Source organism: Doryrhamphus excisus, chromosome 22, assembly GCF_030265055.1.
Source record: "Doryrhamphus excisus isolate RoL2022-K1 chromosome 22, RoL_Dexc_1.0, whole genome shotgun sequence".
NCBI lineage: Eukaryota > Metazoa > Chordata > Actinopteri > Syngnathiformes > Syngnathidae > Doryrhamphus > Doryrhamphus excisus.
Window position 1 is genome coordinate 11,657,717 of NC_080487.1, and position 19,731 is coordinate 11,677,447.

Below are 19,731 nucleotides of genomic sequence, written 5' to 3' on the forward strand. Positions count from 1 at the left end.
AATTTAATGTGAAAAATGTTTTGTTTTACAAGGATATAGTGAAAATATTAACAAAAAAAAGTCTGAATAATACAGAAATAAAGTCTTAATTTGTCAAGTCATTTTCTAACGCTTATCCTCGCGGGGGTGCTGGAGCCTATCCCAGCTGTCTTCTTCAGGCGAAAAGCGGGGTACACCCTGGACTGGTCGCCAGCCAATCACAGGGTACATATAGACAAACAACCATTCACACTCACATTCATACCTATGGACAATTTGGAGGGGCTAATTAACCTAGCATGTTTTTGGAATGTGGGAGGAAACCGGAGTACCCGGAGAAAACCCACGCATACACGGGGAGAACATGCAAAAACACAGGGGTGGAATCGAACTCGTGTCTCCTAGCTGTGTGGCCTCCGCGCTAACCACTCATGTTGTATTATGAGAATGTGTATTTTTGTTTTGTTTTGTCTGTAGTCTACATTTTTCTGGAATGTTCCTGGAATGTTGTGATCATAACTCTAGAGGAGTATGCAGACATCCGGAGTACCCGGAGAAAACCCCCACACACACTCAGGGAGAACATGCAAACTCCACACAGAGATGCCCAAGTGGAGAATCGAACCCAGGTCTTCCGGATGGTGTGGCCAACATTTGGAAACAAATCCTCAATATCTGTCCATTTCTTCTGCATTGGTTTTAATTCCATGTCAGCTCTCCATATAGTACAATGCCATCTAGTGGTAGTGAAGACCCCCTACAAGAACTCAACAATATGCTGTGCTTTCAAGTATCATCCACTAGTGGGCAGTGTGCACCAAAGCAAATCTCAGAATTCTCCATGCACTGAAAAGCGCAGACGCTGCGCTGTGCCCACCCCCATTCAGTTCTTAGTGTGAGTTGGGGGCGTCTTCGGGACATTTGGACACTTCAACGCTCTTGAGTCCTCCTGGAGTGGACGCATGCAGTCTGCAGGATGTACTTGCTTTGGGTGTGGACGCTTTTGGGGATAACTGGAGCTGCCGGTGAGTCCAGTTTTGAAGGTTTTTAGTTGACACAATGAGAGATACATTTTTTAATGCTGCTATAAGATGACTTCATCTTTATCAGGTTACATCAGTAAATGATAACAGAAGGGTGTCGGAATAAATTAGCTCTGCTTCTTCCTACTCCTTTTTTGGGTATGTTGAATTGAGTATATATTCTCCAGGTTCAAATGTGTGCACCTCCAGAGGGGCCAGCACATGTAAGCAGTGTCTAGCCGTGCACCCCAGCTGTGCATGGTGCGTCCAAGAGGTGAGTTCACTTTCTAATTATTTGCTTACCAACGTGGTATGCATTTTTTTTTTAAATCAACTTGACTCTTATCTGCACTGTTGGAATGTGAGCAGATACTGTATATGCATCATTTCCTCTCGCCATAACACTTCATGACTTCATGTATCAGCTAAATTCTGTGTCCATGTACCAGGATTTTGGTCAGGGCGAGGCCAGCTCGTCCCGCTGTGATCTGAAGATCAACCTCATAGCGGCAGGCTGCACAGCAGTGGAGTCGCCGCACAGCAGAATGCAGGTGATAGAGGACCGGCCACTCAGTAAGAAAGCTGCGGGGGCCACGCAGGATGTGACGCAGATCAAACCCCAGAAGCTGCACATCACACTCAGACCTGGTGAGCCAGAAGAGTTGTTGTTTTCTCTGATAGACAGAAGAAGATTTGATTAATGTAAATCTTGATCATAGTTGGCCGATGGGGTTTTTTGGTGAGCTGTTTTGACTGGAGGTTGTTGTGGTCGGGGTACATTGGTTGGGGTACATTGGCTGTGTTATGTTTGGTTGGTTGGACTTGAGTAATTGCGGTCGGTTTGGGTTGTGTTCTCTGTTGGGTTGTGGTCAGTTAGATTGGTTGGTTGGTAGATTGGGTTGGTTGAATGGCTTCATTGTTTGGTTTGGTCGGGTTCGGGTGACTTACTTGATTTTTATGGTTTTGGGGTCGGTTGATATAGTTGGTTGTGTTTTTGAAGGTAGGGTTGGGGTGGATCGCATAGTGAACGTGGGTTGGTAATGGATTGGTTGGTCTTGAGTGGTTGGGATTGGTTGTGCAGTTAAATTTTGGGGTGTTGGTTTGGTTGGGGGCTGCACAGTGGTCGAGTGGTTAGCGCGAAGACCTCACAGCTAAGAGATTAGTGTTCAATTCCACCCTCGGCCATCTGTGTGTGGGGTTTGCATGTTCTCCCCGTGCATGCGTGGGTTTTCTCCAGTTTTACTCCGGTTTCCTCCCACATTCCAAAAACATGCTAGGTTAATTAGCGACTCCAAATTGTCCATAGGTATGAATGTGAGTGTGAATGGTTGTTTCACCCCCGCGACCCTTAATGAATGAATGGTTTGGTTGGGGGTTGTCTCTAATACCATGAATATTATCTGTTCTTCCCACTTTCCAAGATGATGCCAAGCGCTTCACGGTAAAGGTGCGGCAGGTAGAGGACTACCCTGTGGACCTTTACTACCTCATGGACCTCTCCTACTCCATGAATGACGACCTGTATCGTCTGAGGACACTGGGCAGAGGCTTAGCCGAGGCTATGAACCGTGCCACCAGCAACCTTCGCATGGGCTTTGGGGCCTTTGTGGACAAACCGCTGTCCCCTTACATGTACATCTCTCCCAAGGAGGCTGTCAAGAACCCTTGCTACAGGTACGAGACGTAGAACGCTGTTGATTTTTGTTGTCCGCTTCAGAGTGAATCACAGAACTTGAGTCAGCAGGTAATCTGCTCAGAGAGCTGATGTAAGATAACGACTAAGTCACCTATTTAGTCATCTATTTATTGCTCTCTGCTTCTACCATATCTTATTTATTGTGTGGAAATATGGGCTAATAACTATAAAAGTAATATTCACTCGCTAAATGTACTGCAAAAAAAGGTCAGTAAGGATAATTCATAATGCCGCCTACAGAGAACATACTAACTCCTTATTTCTAAAAACACAAATACTTCTACTTGCTGATATAGTTCATAGTTCAGACAGCTAAAATAATGCATAAGGCTAAAAATAACCAAATACTTCTCTACAAGAGAGGAGAAATATGATCTCATGACTATGCTAGGACTACGTTAAAAAGCCATAGCATTTCAGTATGTGGAATAAATTAAATTAAATTAAATTAAATTAAATTATCACCTAGTACTTCGTTAAAATAAAAATAAAAATAAAAATAAATTAAAATTAAAATTAAAATTAAAATTAAAATTAAAATTAAAATTAAAATTAAAATTAAAATTAAAATTAAAATTAAAATTAAAATTAAAATTAAAATTAAAAAATATTAAGAAAGCAGGAAGTGAACAAATGTAACAGTTACTGATTGTAAAAGTACCAGATGGAGGGGTAGGATTTAATAAGCTTTGCTTCTTCCTACTCCTTTTGGACATGTGGAACTGGGAACTGATTATGGGATGCATTCAATTGTAATCTGATGCATGTTCAAATGAAATAAAACCATTACCATTATTATTACCATATTAATTGATCAGTGGACGTCTGTTTGTCCGACAGCATCAACACCACCTGCCTGCCCCAGTTTGGCTACAAACATGTTCTGTCTCTAACGGAGAAAGTGAGCCGCTTCACCGAGGAAGTGAGGAAGCAGATGGTATCCAGGAACAGGGACGCACCTGAAGGAGGTTTCGACGCCATCATCCAGGCCGCTGTCTGCAAGGTTTGCACACATCACATGTCTTACTTTGTTATTGTTGTAGTTTACATTTTGAATTGGGTTTGGATTTGGATCGGGACCAGGAGCAGATCGGCTGGCGTCCCGGAGCATCCCACCTCCTTATCTTCACCTCAGACGCCAAGACGCATGTAGCGCTGGACGGTCGTCTCGCCGGGATTGTGCAACCCAATGATGGACAATGCCATCTTAATGAAGACAACCTGTACAGCATGTCTACCACCATGGTTAGCATGTGGTGTGTTTGTCGCTCATATGTGGTAAGGGTGAGTTAGGAATGCTGACTAAGCACATTTCACTCTCTTCCCTTCCCATTCTCTCCAACCAGGATTACCCATCACTCGCACTCATCACAGAGAAGATGTCGGAAAACAACATCAACCTCATTTTTGCTGTCACCAACCCTGTGGTTCCTTTGTACCAGGTAGCTACAATATGCTGTGATGCATTCAGGGATTTATAGTCTCTAGTTTTCACTTTCATTCATTCATTCATTCATTCATTTTCTACCGCTTTTTCCTCACGAGGGTCGCGGGGGGTGCTGGAGCCTATCCCAGCTGTCTTCGGACGAGAGGCAGGGTACACCCTGGACTGGTCGCCAGCCAATCACAGGGCACATATAGACAAACAACCATTCACACTCACATTCATACCTATGGACAATTTGGAGTCGCTAATTAACCTAGCATGTTTTTGGAATGTGGGAGGAAACCGGAGTACCCGGAGAAAACCCACGCATGCACGGGGAGAACATGCAAACTCCACACAGAGATGCCCGAGGGTGGAATTGAACCCTAGTCTCCTAGCTGTGAGGTCTGCGCGCTAACCACTAGACCGCCGTGCCGTCCCGTTTTCACTTTCAGTTAGCGAAAAATAAAGTGGAATTGTAGTCGACACAAACGCAAACTGAAAAGAATGGCTGCCATCGCTGCTCTGTTATTACTTAATCCTGAACATGCAGCGTGTTCTTAAACTCTTCCAAACCTCACTGGCTGCACACGGACATTTTTCAGCACCACTCGGCTGGAATGGAAATTCGAAATTTATCGCCCTGTGCACCGTGTCCCCGACTCAGCAAGTTGCAAGGAAAAGTTTAAAGAGAATGACATGAGTATAAAAGGACAACTTTTAAATCCACTGGAAGATTAGAAAAACTAATTGCTGGATTATTTGCTTAATTTGCTTAATTCTGCTATGGATCTCACAGCTAGGAGACCCGAGTTCAATTCCATCTCTGTAAGGAGTTTGTATGTTCTCCCCGTGCATGCGTGGGTTTTCTCCGGGTACTCCGGTTTCTTCCCACATTCCAAAAACATGCTAGGTTAATTAGCGACTCCAAATTGTCCATAGGTATGAATGTGAGTGTGAATGGTTGTTTGAACTATATGTGCCCTGTGATTGGCTGGCCACCAGTCCCCAGGGTGTACCCCGCCTCTCACCTGAAGACAGCTGGGTTAGGCTCCAGCAACCCCCGCGACCCTTGTGAGGATAAGCGGTAGAAAATGAATGAATGTATTGCAATATTTGATTTGACTAATAATAGGCTATAGTCAACCACAAGACAGCGATCAATTAATTAATTTATGATTTTTTCAAACTTAATGACTGTATTATGGACTGAGTGGTTAGCGCGCAGGCCACACAGCTAGGAAACTCGAGTTCGATTCCACCCTCGGCCATCTCTGGCCGGGTTTTCTCCGGGTACTCCGGTTTCCTCCCACATTCCAAAAACATGCTAGGTTAATTAGCGACTCCAAATTGTCCATAGGTATGAATGTGAGTGTGAATGGTTGTTTGTCTATATGTGCCCTGTCATTGGCTGGCCACCAGTCCGGGGTGTACCCCGCCAGCACCCACCACGACCCTCGTGAGGATAAGCGGTAGAAAATGAATGAATGAATAGTTTGATCTTGGGCTGCACAGTGATCGAGTGGGTAGCACATGGCCACGCAGTTACGAGACCCAAGTTTGATTCCGCATCTCTGTTGAGTTTGCATGTTCTCCCTGTGCATGTGTGGGTTTTCCTCCAGTTTCCTCCCACATTCCAAAAACATGCTAGCTTAATTAGCGACTCCAAATTGTCCATAGGTATGAATGTGAGTGTGAATGGTTGTTTGTCTATATGTGCCCTGTGATTGGCTGGCCACCAGTCCGGTGTATTGTATTGTCCAGTACAGACCCTTTTAAATCTATTTTTTGGATATTATTTCCATGTGTTTTTTTCCTACTGTTATTTGTTGTTCTATTTTTATAGAACTACAGTGAACTGATTCCCGGTACCACTGTGGGAACGCTGTCCAATGACTCCGGCAATGTCATCCAGCTCATATTGAAGGCTTATGCTGTAAGTGTTTACACCAATGAAAACACACACCATGTGGTTAGACAGTGATGGCATGATGTTGTTGTCACACACACACACACACACACCAGCTGTGTGTGAATCATACGCATATGCCTTTGAACAGCTTCCATAACATTGGTACACATCGTCATGACGCATGCAGGAAGTAAAAAAAAAAATGCCAGCAAATATGGACTCTGTTCCTCATTTGAAGCTACTGCAGCTTCGACTTTATGCAACGTCTGAAAACATTCGATACATGCATTTTCTTCATTTACATTCTTGTCTTCCTTCCCGTAGAAAATCCGCTCCAAGGTAGAGCTGGAGCTTCTGGGTGTCCCGGAGGAGCTGTCACTCTCTTTTAACGCCACATGTTTGAATGGAGAAGTCATCCCAGGACTCAAGTCTTGCTCGGGGCTTAAGATCGGAGATACGGTCAGGAAAATGTATTCATCTACCATCTGGCAACATATAGGAATCTTTGTAGTCGAGGTCTGTTCCACACCACAGATATTTGGCCTTGAAAGTTTTAAAGGGGACCTACTAGGCTTATTCCACTTTTTGTCCATATTCTCTTGTTTTGTTTAAGTTTTAGAGTTTTTTTTATTTATTTATTCATTCATTCATTTTCTACCGCTTTTCGTCACAAGGGTCGCGGGGGTGCTGGAGCCTATCCCAGCTGTCTTCAGGCGATAGGCGGGGTACACTCTGGACCGGTCGCCACCCAATCACAGGGCACATATAGACAAACAACCATTCACACTCAAATTATAAAGTAATAAAAATTAGTCATTGCAATAAATTATTCATTCATTTTCTACCACTTTTCCTCACAAGGGTCGCGGGGGTGCTGGAGCCTATCCCAGCTGTCTTCGGGCGATAGGCGGGGTACACCCTGGACTGGTGGCCAGCCAATCACAGGGCACATATAGACAAACAACCATTCACACTCACATTCATACCTATGGACAATTTGGAGTCGCTAATTAACCTAGCATGTTTTTGGAATGTGGGAGGAAACCGGAGTACCCGGAGAAAATCCACAAACTCCACACAGAGATGGCCGAGGGTGGAATTGAACCCTGGTCTCCTCGCTGTGAGGTCTGCATGCTAACCACACGACCACTGTGCAGCCTATTTTTTTATTTATTTATTTCAATTAATTATTTTTTGAGAGAACATGCAAACTCCACACAGAGATGGCCGAGGGTGGAATTGAACCCTGGTCTCCTCGCTGTGTTGGTCTGCGCGCTAACCACACGACCACCGTGCAGCCTATTTTAAAAAAAAAATTATTTTAATTAATTATTTTTTAAGAGAACATGCAAACTCCACACAGAGATGGCCGAGAGTGGAATTGAACCCTGGTCTCCTAGCTGTGAGGTCTGCGCGCTAACCACACAACCACCGTGCAGCCTATTTATTTATTTATTATTTTATTTATTTATTTATTTTTTTAGGGTTAGTGAGAGTTTTTTTTCTACCCCCCCCCCGAAACATGTATTATCAACTCCTATACAAAAAAAATTAGAAAGTGGGGTTCGGCAGTTGTCCAGAAGTCTTCAGGAACGCTTGGGAGTGTGACCAATCAGTGCCCGAAAGGTGGGCCATGGGTGGAATGAATTAAAACAGACCCTTTTGGAAATCCAAGGGAATACAGCTGGAATAGGTGCTAAATCTGGAGGCTCTAGAAAGCTTTCTGTTCTGTCTATTATGTGTAACTGCTCTATAGGAGTCCACAACTTAAATACTTTAAAAAACTGAATTGAATATCAATGAAATAGTATAGAGATCCTAGCTTTAGCTCTTTGTGGGGGTTTCACTTTGCAAAAATACCCAACTTCCTGGTACTTATGTGTAATCTAGTTATTTCTTTCTTCCTCTTTGTTGTCTTTCCATTCTTTTTTAACTATTCTTCCTCAGCTTTTTTTGGCTTTGTTTCTCATCATGCCAGGTGACATTTTTGGCCTGTGCTCATTTCTTTCTCTGGGCCTCATTTTGTCCTTATATGGCTGTCCGTGTACATGCCGGTTTAGATGCGATTACTCACATGCATCTGGAGGCAGTAGTCCATGTGATGATAAGATGGTTCTGCTTATTGCTGAGGAGTATTGTATGGTCCATGGTATGGCACAGTACTTTATAGTGTAGTATTGTACACTAAATGTTATTGTATTAGTGTATGTTGTATAAGAGTACATTAAAGTGGTGTAGTGTAGTCAAGTTATGGTATATCATGGTAGTCTAGTATCGAAAAGTACGATATGGCATTGGTACAGTTCCATAGTATTCCATAGTATAGTACAGTACAGTATAGTAGAATAAGTATGATATGTTAGGTGTAGTAGTAGTATGGTATGTTATTATTCTATGGTATTGTAGTCCAATGTAGTAGAGTGTAGTATAGGATGGCAAAAAATCTAGTATAGTATACTATGAACTACTATTGTATGGTACAGTATTTTATTTTATTATGCTAGTAATAAAGGGTGCTGGAGCCTATCCCAGCAGTCTTCGGGCAAGAGGCGGGGTACACCCTGGACTGGTGGCCAGCCAGCCAATCACAGGGCACATATAGACAAACAACCATTCACACTCAAACATTCATACCTATGGACAATTTGGAGTCGCTAATTAACCTAGCATGTTTTTGGAATGTGGGAGGAAACCGGAGTACCCGGAGAAAACCTACGCAAACTCCACACAGAGATAGCCGAGGGTGGAATTGAACTCGGGTCTCCAAACTGTAACGCCTGCGTGCTGACCACTTTTCCACTGTGCAGCACCCAGCATGCTAAGCGGCCTGCTAATGAGATGGGTAAACAACATATATCCATTCATCTATCCATTTTCTATACCACTTATCCTCACTAGGGTGGCTGTCTTCTTCAGGCGAGAGGCCAGCCAATCACAGGGCACATATAGACAAACAACCATTCACACTCACATTCATACCTATGGACAATTTGGAGTCGCTAATTAACCTAGCATGTTTTTTGGAATGTGGGAGGAAACCGGAGTACACACAGAGATGGCCGAGGGTGGAATTGAACCCCGGGTCTACTAGCTGTGAGGTCTGTGCGCTAACCACTTGACCACCGTGCAGCCAAGAAATGAAAATGATTATGCATAAGAAGTCAAGGCAAGTTATTAAATCGGTTTCTGCCATGTGTCATGTGACCACTAGAAAGTGACGTTTATACGACCGACCCCCACTACCCCGGTTTTAACCATATGCGTATTTTCCCCAGGTGTCTTTCAGCGTGGAAGCCCGAGCTCGATCCTGCCCTAAGCAGAAGAAGAAGACCTTCATCATCAAGCCAGTGGGCTTCAAGGACTCGCTCTCCATCACCGTCACCTTCGAGTGCGACTGCAAGTGCCAGAACAGAGCCCAGGCCGGCAGCCCCAAATGTCACCACGGCAATGGTACCTTTGAGTGCGGAATCTGCATGTGCCATCCCGGGCGATTGGGGCCGCACTGCGAGTGTGCCGAGGGGGACTACAGCCCCGCGGAGCAGGACCGTTGCACGGAGCCCAGGGACAGGTCTCGGGGGATCTGCAGCGGGCGCGGGGACTGTGTGTGCGGTCAGTGTGTGTGCCACAACAGCGACTTCGGAAAAGTGTGGGGGAAGCTGTGCGAGTGCGACGACTTCAACTGCCTTCGAGACAAGGGGGAAATCTGTTCTGGTGAGTCCATTTTATATTTACATCATCTCCTTACATGACTTCAAATAGCTGAATATTCGTTCGTTCGTTCATTCGTTCGTTCGTTCGTTCATTCGTTCATTCGTTCATTCGTTCATTCGTTCATTCGTTCATTCGTTCGTTCGTTCATTCGTTCATTCGTTCATTCGTTCATTCGTTCATTCGTTCGTTCGTTCCTTCCTTCCTTCCTTCCTTCCTTCCTTCCTTCCTTCCTTCCTTCCCTCCCTCCCTCCCTCGTTCGTTCGTATGTTCCTTCCTTCCTTCCTTCCTTCCTTCCTTCCTTCCTTCCTTCGTTCGCTCGTTCATTCGTTCGTTCGTTCGTTCGTTTGTTCCTTCCTTCCTTCCTTGCTTCCTTCCTTCCTTCCTTCCTTCCCTCCTTCCTTCCCTCCTTCCTTCCTTCCTTCCTTCCTTCTTTCATTCGTTTGTTCGTTCATTCATTCATTCGTTCCTTCCTTCCTTCCTTCCTTCCTTCCTTCCTTACTTCCTTCCTTCCATCCCTCCTTCCTTCCTTCCTTCCTTCCTTCGTTCGTTTGTTCATTCGTTCATTTGTTCCTTCCTTCCTTCCTTCCTTCTTTGCTTCCTTCCTTCCCTCCTTCCTTCCTTCCTTCCTTCGTTTGTTCGTTTGTTCGTTTGTTCGTTCGTTTGTTTGTTCATTCATTTGTTCGTTCGTTCGTTTGTTCCTTCCTTCCTTCCTTGCCTCCTTCCTTCCTTCCTTCCTTCCTTCCATCCCTCCTTCCTTCCTTCCTTCCTTCCTTCCTTTGTTCGTTCGTTCGTTCATTCGTTCGTTCATTCATTCTCTACCACTTATCCACACGAGGGTCGCGGAGGGTGCTGGACTGTGGAAAATTTTCACCACTTACACAAGCTAGGGAAAATGCTAACAGTTAGTTAGCATGCTAACCTAGCCTACTAATGAGATGGGTAGCATGCTAACTAACTGTTAGCGTTTTCCCTATCTTGTGTAAGTGGTGAAAATCGGTGGTGAAAATTGTCCATAGATATGAATGTACGTGCCCTACGATTGGCTAGCAGCCAGTCCAGGGTGTACCCCGCCTATCACCCAAAGTCAGCTGGGGTAGGCTCCAGCATACTCCCGCTTCCATAGTCAGGTTAGAGCTTTGTTATGAAAGCAAAATCTAACCTGCAAGTAAAAAAAAAAACCAACCACATTTTATGCACGTGAATCCTCCATAACAAGCACACACTGCGCCATGCATGTGTTTATTGTGAATGGAGCCCGTGGTGTGGGTTGAGGAGAATTGTTTTTGGGTGTAATTTTTCCCAGATGAGGTGCGTGGCAAGTCACTATGTGGAAAAGAGGGGCTGCCAAACTCACTCGCACTGCAAACATGCATGAGTGTGAGTTCACAGGGAAACACACAACTAGAAATGGAACCTCATTCACTGTCTCCTTGGAGCTTTAATTCCTGGTGGAAATGACATATTAATACCAAGTAAGAATATGAAATATGTATGAGAGCTGGTTGCCAGCCAATCGTAGGGAAAGTTTGATATGAAAGTTTAATGCAAGTTTGATATGGATGCTGTATGGTATCATGTACCCAGAAAAAATTATTACGTTTGATTAATGTTCATGTTAAAGGTTAAATAACTGTTAATAGTTACCCTCCCTATCCGTGTGGAAGTGGTAAGTTTTTGGCTATTTAAGTTGAAAGGAAATAACTTGAAGGCTACCGTTTAGGTCGCTAGCGCTCTAGTTTGCGAGTTAGCATGTGTCTCAAGACCCCGCAGTTGCGCAATATGTTGTAAATAAAAAGAGTATAAATGTGACTATAGTCGTGTTTTGTCATGTCTACAGGGCTCTAATAATGCTTTGTTCATTTTAATCTGAAAAAAATAATTTGTCTACCCACCAACTATATGTGGTTTCTTAAGTTTTTTTTATTTGCCGTTTTATTATTATTATTATATTTATTTATTACTGATTGATTTTCTTTAGTCTTGATTTGTTTATTTATTTTTCATTTTATTTTGTGCAGAAAAATAAAAGTTAAGATATTTGAGAACAGTGGAATGTTTTATCAGAGCTTTTCTTGTAAATTGAGTTTGAGACCCCTGCTCTATAGTGTAACAGTGTATTCCCCCTCCACACGTTAGCATGCGCATACCTTTCCACTTACTCATTGGCCCGGCATGCTGTCATGAAGCTAAAAATAATCCCATGTTCGCTTCAAACAAAAGAGGCCAAAGTGGGAGATTTCTGGAAATGTTGCTGGCTTAAATCTCTGCTAAAGTTTTTTTTTTTTTTACGAGAACCGCGATGCTGCGGTGGCACGGTGATTATTAGGTATTGTCGTTAGATGGGGTTAGGTGGTTGTGGTGACAGTCGCTGCCGCCATGTTTTTCTGCACCGTCACTGTCTTGTCTGCATGCAGATGACCACAGGTGCTATTTTTAAAGTGTTTTGAACCCATTTGAAATGACTTTGGTAATATTATACATCCATACACTTTCTATACCAATTAAACTCAATAGGATCGCAGGTATGCTGGAGCCTATCCCAGCTGTCTTCGGGCAAGAGGGGGGGTACACCCTGGACTGGTCGCACATCCATCCATCCATGTTCTCTACCGCTTATCCTCAATAGGGTTGCAGGTATGCTGGAGCCTATCCCAGCTGTCTTCGGGTGAGAGGGGGGGTACACCCTGGACTGGTCGCACATCCATCCATACATCAATTTTTTCTACCGCTTATTCTCACAAGGGTCACAGGGGTGCTGGAGCCTATCCCAGCTGTCTTCGGGCAAGATTGGGGGTACACCCTATGCTGGTCGCACATCCATCCATCCATTTTCTCTACCGCTTATCCTCAATAGGGTCGCAGGTATGCTGGAGCCTATCCCAGCTGTCTTCGGGTGAGAGGGGGGGTACACCCTGGACTGGTCGCACATCCATGAATCCATCCATCCATCCATTTTCTCTACCGCTTATCCTCACGAGTGTCACGGGGGTGCTGGAGCCTATCCCAGCTGTCTTCGGGCAAAAGTGGGCGTACACCCTATACTGGTCGCACATCCAATTATCCATCCATTTTCTCTACCGCTTATCCTCACGAGTGTTGCGGGTATGCTGGAGCCTATCCCAGTTGTCTTCGGGCAAGAGGCGGGGTACACCCTGGACTGGTCCATCCATGCGTCCATCCATTTTCTCTACCGCTTATCCTCACTAGGGTCACAGGGGTGCTGGAGCCTATCCCAGCTGTCTTCGTGCAAGATTGGGGGTACACCCTATACTAGTCGCACATCCATCCATCCATTTTCTCTACCGCTTATCCTCAATAGGGTTGCAGGTATGCTGGAGCCTATCCCAGCTGTCTTCGGGTGAGAGGGGGGTACACCCTGGATTGGTCGCACATCCAACCATCCATCCATCCATGTTCTCTACCGCTTATCCTCACGAGTGTTGCGGGTATGCTGGAGCCTATCCCAGCTGTCTTCGGGCAAAAGTGGGCGTACACCCTATACTGGTCGCACATCCAATTATCCATCCATTTTCTCTACCGCTTATCCTCATGAGTGTCGCGGGGGTGCTGGAGCCTATCCCAGTTGCCTTCGTGCGAGAGGCGGGGTACACCCTGGACTGGTCGCACATCCATCCATACATCAATTTTTTCTACCGCTTATTCTCACAAGGGTCGCAGGGGTGCTGGAGCCTATCCCAGTTGTCTTCGGGCAAAAGTGGGTGTACACCCTATACTGGTCGCACATCCATCTATCCATCCATTTTCTCTACCGCTTATCCTCACGAGTGTCATGGGTATGCTGGAGCCTATCCCAGCTGTCTTCGTGCGAGAGGCGGGATACACCCTGGACTGGTCGCACATCCATCCATCCATCCATTTTCTCTACTGCTTATCCTCACGAGGGTCGCAGGGGTGCTGGAGCCTATCCCAGTTGTCTTCGGGCAAGAGGCGGGGTACACCCTGGACTGGTCCATCCATGCGTCCATCCATTTTCTCTACCGCTTATCCTCACTAGGGTCACAGGGGTGCTGGAGCCTATCCCAGCTGTCTTCGGGCAAGGGTGGGGGGGGGGGGGTACACCCTGGACTGGTGGCCAGCCAATCACAGGGCACATATAGACAAACAACCATTCACACTCACATTCATACCTATGGAGTACTACAGTAATTTAGAGCAAAATGCCCTGTGGTATACATTGTAGTCATCTATGAGTATTTGACTTCTTCTATCCTCCTTCATTCAGGCCACGGCGTCTGCAACTGCGGCTTTTGCCAGTGCGCCCCCGACTGGCAGGGGGAGAACTGCAACTGCTCCACGCGTACCGACACCTGTATGTCCCACCTGGGTTTGCTGTGCAGTGGGAGGGGCCAGTGCGTGTGCGGAGCTTGCGAGTGTACCCAGCCTGGCGCCTACGGGGCCACCTGCGACAAGTGCCCCACCTGCCCTGATGCATGCACCATGAAAAAGTGGGCCCTGTTGAAAATGTCCATTGTACCCATCAACTAGGAATTTGCTAATTGTGTGTGGTCATGTGACCCTTTGGCAGGGAGTGTGTGGAGTGTCAACATTTCAAGAGAGGGAAGCTGTTTGACGACAACGACTGTGCTCGCATTTGCAAGGATGAGATTGTGCTGGTGGATAAATTAGGTGAGGCAGCTGGGTGACATTATTTTGGGTTGAAATTATCTGCAAAAAATGAAAAAAGTTGTCTTTCATAATAATTATAATAATTATAACAATTATAATAATTATAATAATTATAATTCATTCATTCATTCATTTTCTACCGTTTTTCCTCACGAGGGTGGTGGGGGTGCTGGAGCTTTTCCCAGCTGTCTTCGGGCGAGAGGCGGGGTACACCCTGGACTGGTGGCCAGCCAATCACAGGGCACATATAGACAAACAACCATTCACACTCACATTCATACCTATGGACAATTTGGAGTCGCTAATTAACCTAGCATGTTTTTGGAATGTGGGAGGAAACCGGAGTACCCGGAGAAAACCCACGCAAACTCCACACAGAGATGGCCGAGGGTGGAATTGAACTCGGGTCTCCAAACTGTGTGGCCTGCGTGCTAACCACTTTTTCCACCATGCAGCACCTAGCATGCTAGCGGCCTACTAATGAGATGGGTAAACAACATATATCCATTCATCTATCCATTTTCTATACCACTTATCCTCACTAGGGTGGCGGGAGTATGCTGGAGCCTATCCCAGCTGTCTTCTTCAGGCGAGAGGCCAGCCAATCACAGGGCACATATAGACAAACAACCATTCACACTCACATTCATACCTATGGACAATTTGGAGTCGCTAATTAACCTAGCATGTTTTTGGAATGTGGGAGGAAACCGGAGTACCCGGAGAAAACCCACACATGCACGGGGAGAACATGCAAACTCCACACAGAGATGGCCGAGGGTGGAATTGAACCTGGGTCTCCATAAGAGCTAATAAGAGTGTCATTGAAGAGCCATTGCCATGATGTCTAACATTCTGATTCCCACCCCAGTCTTTCATGATACAAACGCTGTAAACTGCACCTACAAGGACGAAGACGATTGCCTGGAGCGATTCCAGTACTACGAGGACGCCAGCGGCAAGTCCATCTTGTTTGTCGTCAAGGAGCCAGGTAACAAAAAAAAAAAATATATATATATATATATATAAAATCAAAAAATATTTATATTTTTTATTATTATTTATTTTTGGGGGGGCAAATATATGAAACATTACAGTGCATTTCTTACATCAATCAAAATATATATATATAATAAAAATATCTAAAATATATATATATATAAAAAAATATATATATTTTTTTTATTTTTATTTATTTATTGGGGGCAAATATATGAAACATTAGAGTGCATTTCTTACATCGATCCAAAAATATGTATGTATATATATATATATATATATATATATATATATATATATAATAAAAATATATAAAAATAAAAATATATATATAAAAAATAAAAAAATAAATATTTATATAATTTTTCCAAATTATTTATTTATTTATTTTTGGGGGGCAAATATATGAAACATTACAGTGCATTTCTTACATCGATCCAAAAAATATATATACATATATAATAAAAAAAAAAAATATATATATATATATAAAATAAAAAAAATAAATATATATATATAATTTATTCAAATTATTTATTTATTTATTTTTTGGGGGCAAATATATGAAACATTACAGTCCATTTCTTACATCGATCCAAAAAAATATATATACATATATAATAAAAATATATATTAAAAAAAAATATATATTATTTATTTATTTATTTATTTATTTACTTTTACACTTTTAACGCCCCCCCCCCTGTCGAAAGTCTGTCCATCCTGGGGTCGTTTTGCCTTTAATGAATGTGTGTGTTTCATTTAAACGTGCGTTTATTTATTTTTTTTAGCAAGGGCGGAAGCGCACCAAAAGTTTACCTTAACACGCCGCACCCCCGTTGAGTTAAAACGTGTCGTAAAAACCGCCGCCCCGGCTCCTCTGGGAATGTCGCTGACTCCACATTATCCCGTAAGAGATGCGGAGACGGAGTTCTGAGTAAGCAAAAAAAACATGGAGGTAGAAAGTAATTGATGATGTGTAAACAATACTGCGAAAGTTACAAATAAGTACTAATAGGATGGCTGTATGTATCCCGGGAAGCAATCGGAAAGCGGGAATTATAACAGGAAGAAGCTTTGATGTCACTTGTAAAAGTTGGCCTCCCCCCTGAGGGGGCCCCCACGCTTGGTGGAACGTAGAACAAGCACTTTTGATTGGACTTTAGCATCATCCTCACTTCAATATTCATTCATTCATTCATTTTTCTACCGCTTTTCCTCACGAGGGTCGCGGGGGTGCTGGAGCCTATCCCAGCTGTCTTCAGGCGAGAGGCGGGGTACACAACATTAGGCACAACTGTACATTCATTCATTCATTCATTCATTCATTTGGTACCGCTTTTCCTCACAAGGGTTGCAGGGGTGCTGGAGCCTATCCCAGTTGACTTCAGGCGAGAGGCGGGGTAGACAACATTAGGCACAACTGTACATTCATTCATTCATTCATTCATGTTCTACCACTTTTCCTCACAAGGGTCGCGGGGGTGCTGGAGCCTATCCCAGCTGTCTTCAGGCGAGAGGCGGGGTACACAACATTTGGCACAACTGTACATTCATTAATTCATTCATTCATTTTTCTACCGCTTTTTCTCACGAGGGTCGCAGGGGGTGCTGGAGCCTATCCCAGTTGACTTCAGGCGAGAGGCGGGGCACACAACATTCGGCACAACTGTACATTCATTAATTCATTCATTCATTTTTCTACCGCTTTTCCTCACGAGGGTCGCAGGGGGTGCTGGAGCCTATCCCAGTTGACTTCAGGCAAGAGTCGGGGTACACAACATTAGGCACAACTGTACATTCATTCATTTTCTACCGCTTTTCCTCACGAGGGTCGCAGGGGGTGCTGGAACCTATCCCAGTTGACTTCAGGCGAGAGGCGGGGCACACAACATTAGGCACAACTGTACATTCATTCATTCATTCATTTGGTACCGCTTTTCCTCACAAGGGTTGCAGGGGTGCTGGAGCCTATCCCAGTTGACTTCAGGCGAGAGACGGGGTACACAACATTAGGCACAACTGTACATTCATTCATTCATTTGGTATCGCTTTTCCTCACGAGGGTCGCGGCGGGTGCTGGAGCCTATCCCAGTTGACTTCAGGCAAGAGTCGGGGTACACAACATTAGGCACAACTGTACATTCATTCATTCAACCATTCAAACAACCATTCACACTCACATTCATACCTATGGACAATTTGGAGTTTTTTTTTTAGGGATGCACGGCGGAGGAGTGGTGAGCACACAGGCCTCACAGCTGGGAGACCCAAGTTCAATTCCACATGCGTGGGTTTTCTCCGGGTACTCCGGTTTCCTCCCACATTCCAAAAACATGCTAGGTTAATTAGCGACTCCAAATTGTCCATAGGTATGAATGTGAGTGTGATGAAGAAGACAGCTGGGATAGGCTCCAGCACCCCCCAAGGTGACCCTTGTGAGGATATTTATATCGCTTATCCTCACGAAGGGTCACGGGGAGTGCTGGAGCCTATCCCGGCTGTTTTCTTCATCACAGGGTCGAAGGTGGAGTTGAACTCGGGTATCCTAGCTGTGAGGCCTGCGCGCTAACCACTTTTCCGCCGTGCTAAACTTAAAACATGCATTCATTCATTTTCTACCGCTTATCCTCACAATTCAGAGTCGCCAACTCCACAAGGAGATGGCTGAGGGTGGAATCGAACGCGGGTCTCCTAGCTGCGAGGCATGTGCGCTAACCACTTGTGCACCGTGCAGCCAATCATAGAACATGTTGACTTAAAATAATGTATTCACTGTATATGCTAGTAGTTTGGTTTTAATGCTTTATAATATTCTTTATAATATTATAATATAAACTATATACCCATGTTCACATTATTTGTAACAAAATATAGCATATTTTCAATGGTAAGCTTCCATAGTTTCCTCCACTTTCATCCTTATCTCCTTTCCTTCCAGAATGCCCTAAGGGTCCGGACGTCTTGGTGGTGCTGCTCTCGGTAGCGGGGGCCATCTTGTTCCTGGGCTTAGCGGCCCTGCTCATCTGGAAACTGTTGGTGACCATTCACGACAGGCGGGAGTTCGCCAAATTTGAGGAAGAGCGCGCTCGGGCCAAATGGGACACGGTAGGCGTGTGTGTGTAAGAATGTGCTGACGATCAATTCCAACACGACTGCGGTACTTCCAAGGAGCGCTGCATCCTGGTGGGATTTTATGATTTGGGGATCCTGCTGTGTTAGATTAGACCCAGCACTACAAAGGAAGAGCTTTTTTAATGGTCAATTTTTGGCTTACAACAAACCACAACAAATTGATTTCAAGGCGCTCATTAGCATTGTAATTAAGCAACCATGACAACAATAATGTACTAATTATTATATTGTTTTTTTCTTAATTGCAGGGACACAATCCTCTCTACAAGGGGGCCACCTCCACCTTCACAAACATCACATACAGAGGAAAAGACTGACAGATTTTCTTTATGGGGGAAGAAAAATTACAAAATCATGTGCAGGTCTCTACTGTCACAATAAATAATAATTATTATTATTGTTTGTAAATATGTAGAAATGATTGTGTTTTAACACGGTTTTTTGTCAGCAAATATAATAAACCTTGTTTCCTCTGTAGGTACAATACTGCCATCTGCTGGGCATGAACTGCAACTGATTGGTGTTTTTAGAAAAAATGTCAATGTTCAGTTAATTAATTTATAGTTTCTTGGCAAAAAAAAATTATGATAATTCTAAAGAAAAATTTGTAGTTTTTTAAAAAATTTATTGTATGCTTTATTTTAAAGTTTTCTCCCAATGTAATATAATACAAATTATTTGAATACATTACATGTAAATCCCTATTACATGTAAAACCTGCATGCAGGGGGCAAGCGTCATGGTTCACTTCCGTGGAAGTTTTATCCAAATCCGATGCAGCATTTCAAAATAAATGCGTCTAAAATGCGCACATGTGATTATTTTACATATGATTTGAGGCAGTAATTAAAAAAATACCTAATTTATTAATCAACTTTTCCACCTCTGTGATTTACTAAACCACACCAGGGTGTCACTGTGGAAGTTTTATCCAAATGTGATGCAGCATTTCAAAATAAATGCATCTAAAATGTGCACATGTGATTATTTTACATCTGATTTTAGGCAGTAATTAAAAAAATACCCAATTATCAATCAATCTTTCAATTTCTGTGATTTGTAGAAATAGCTAGCTGAGTATTTGATTCAACGAATGGGTCTCTAGAGTTGTGGCGGTATGCTGGAGCTTATCCCAGCTGACTTTGGGTACACCCTGTACTGGTCACCAGTCAATCGCAGGGCAGATATAGCCAATTAAAATATA

The 19,731-nt window shown here is 43.8% G+C and overlaps 1 protein-coding gene across 2 annotated transcripts; it reads left to right on the top strand.

The window, feature by feature from the left end:
- The first annotated feature begins 50 nt into the window (after positions 1 to 50).
- LOC131109772 (integrin beta-3-like) lies at positions 51 to 19,390 on the top strand. 2 transcript variants are annotated; one of them, XM_058062118.1, is made up of 16 exons: positions 51 to 1,004; positions 1,190 to 1,275; positions 1,451 to 1,649; positions 2,423 to 2,675; positions 3,538 to 3,700; positions 3,781 to 3,942; positions 4,044 to 4,139; positions 5,970 to 6,059; positions 6,360 to 6,494; positions 9,311 to 9,746; positions 13,990 to 14,212; positions 14,293 to 14,393; positions 15,265 to 15,384; positions 18,334 to 18,500; positions 18,776 to 18,889; positions 19,006 to 19,390. In XM_058062118.1, exons 1-15 carry the CDS (start codon positions 956 to 958, stop codon positions 18,842 to 18,844), a joined length of 2,349 nt encoding a protein of 782 aa, XP_057918101.1. In that variant the 5' UTR covers positions 51 to 955; the 3' UTR covers positions 18,845 to 18,889; positions 19,006 to 19,390. The 2 variants fall into 2 exon arrangements, with proteins under 2 accessions (XP_057918101.1, XP_057918100.1); XM_058062117.1 differs by having other exon boundaries at positions 18,776 to 19,390.
- The last annotated feature ends 341 nt before the right edge of the window (positions 19,391 to 19,731 follow it).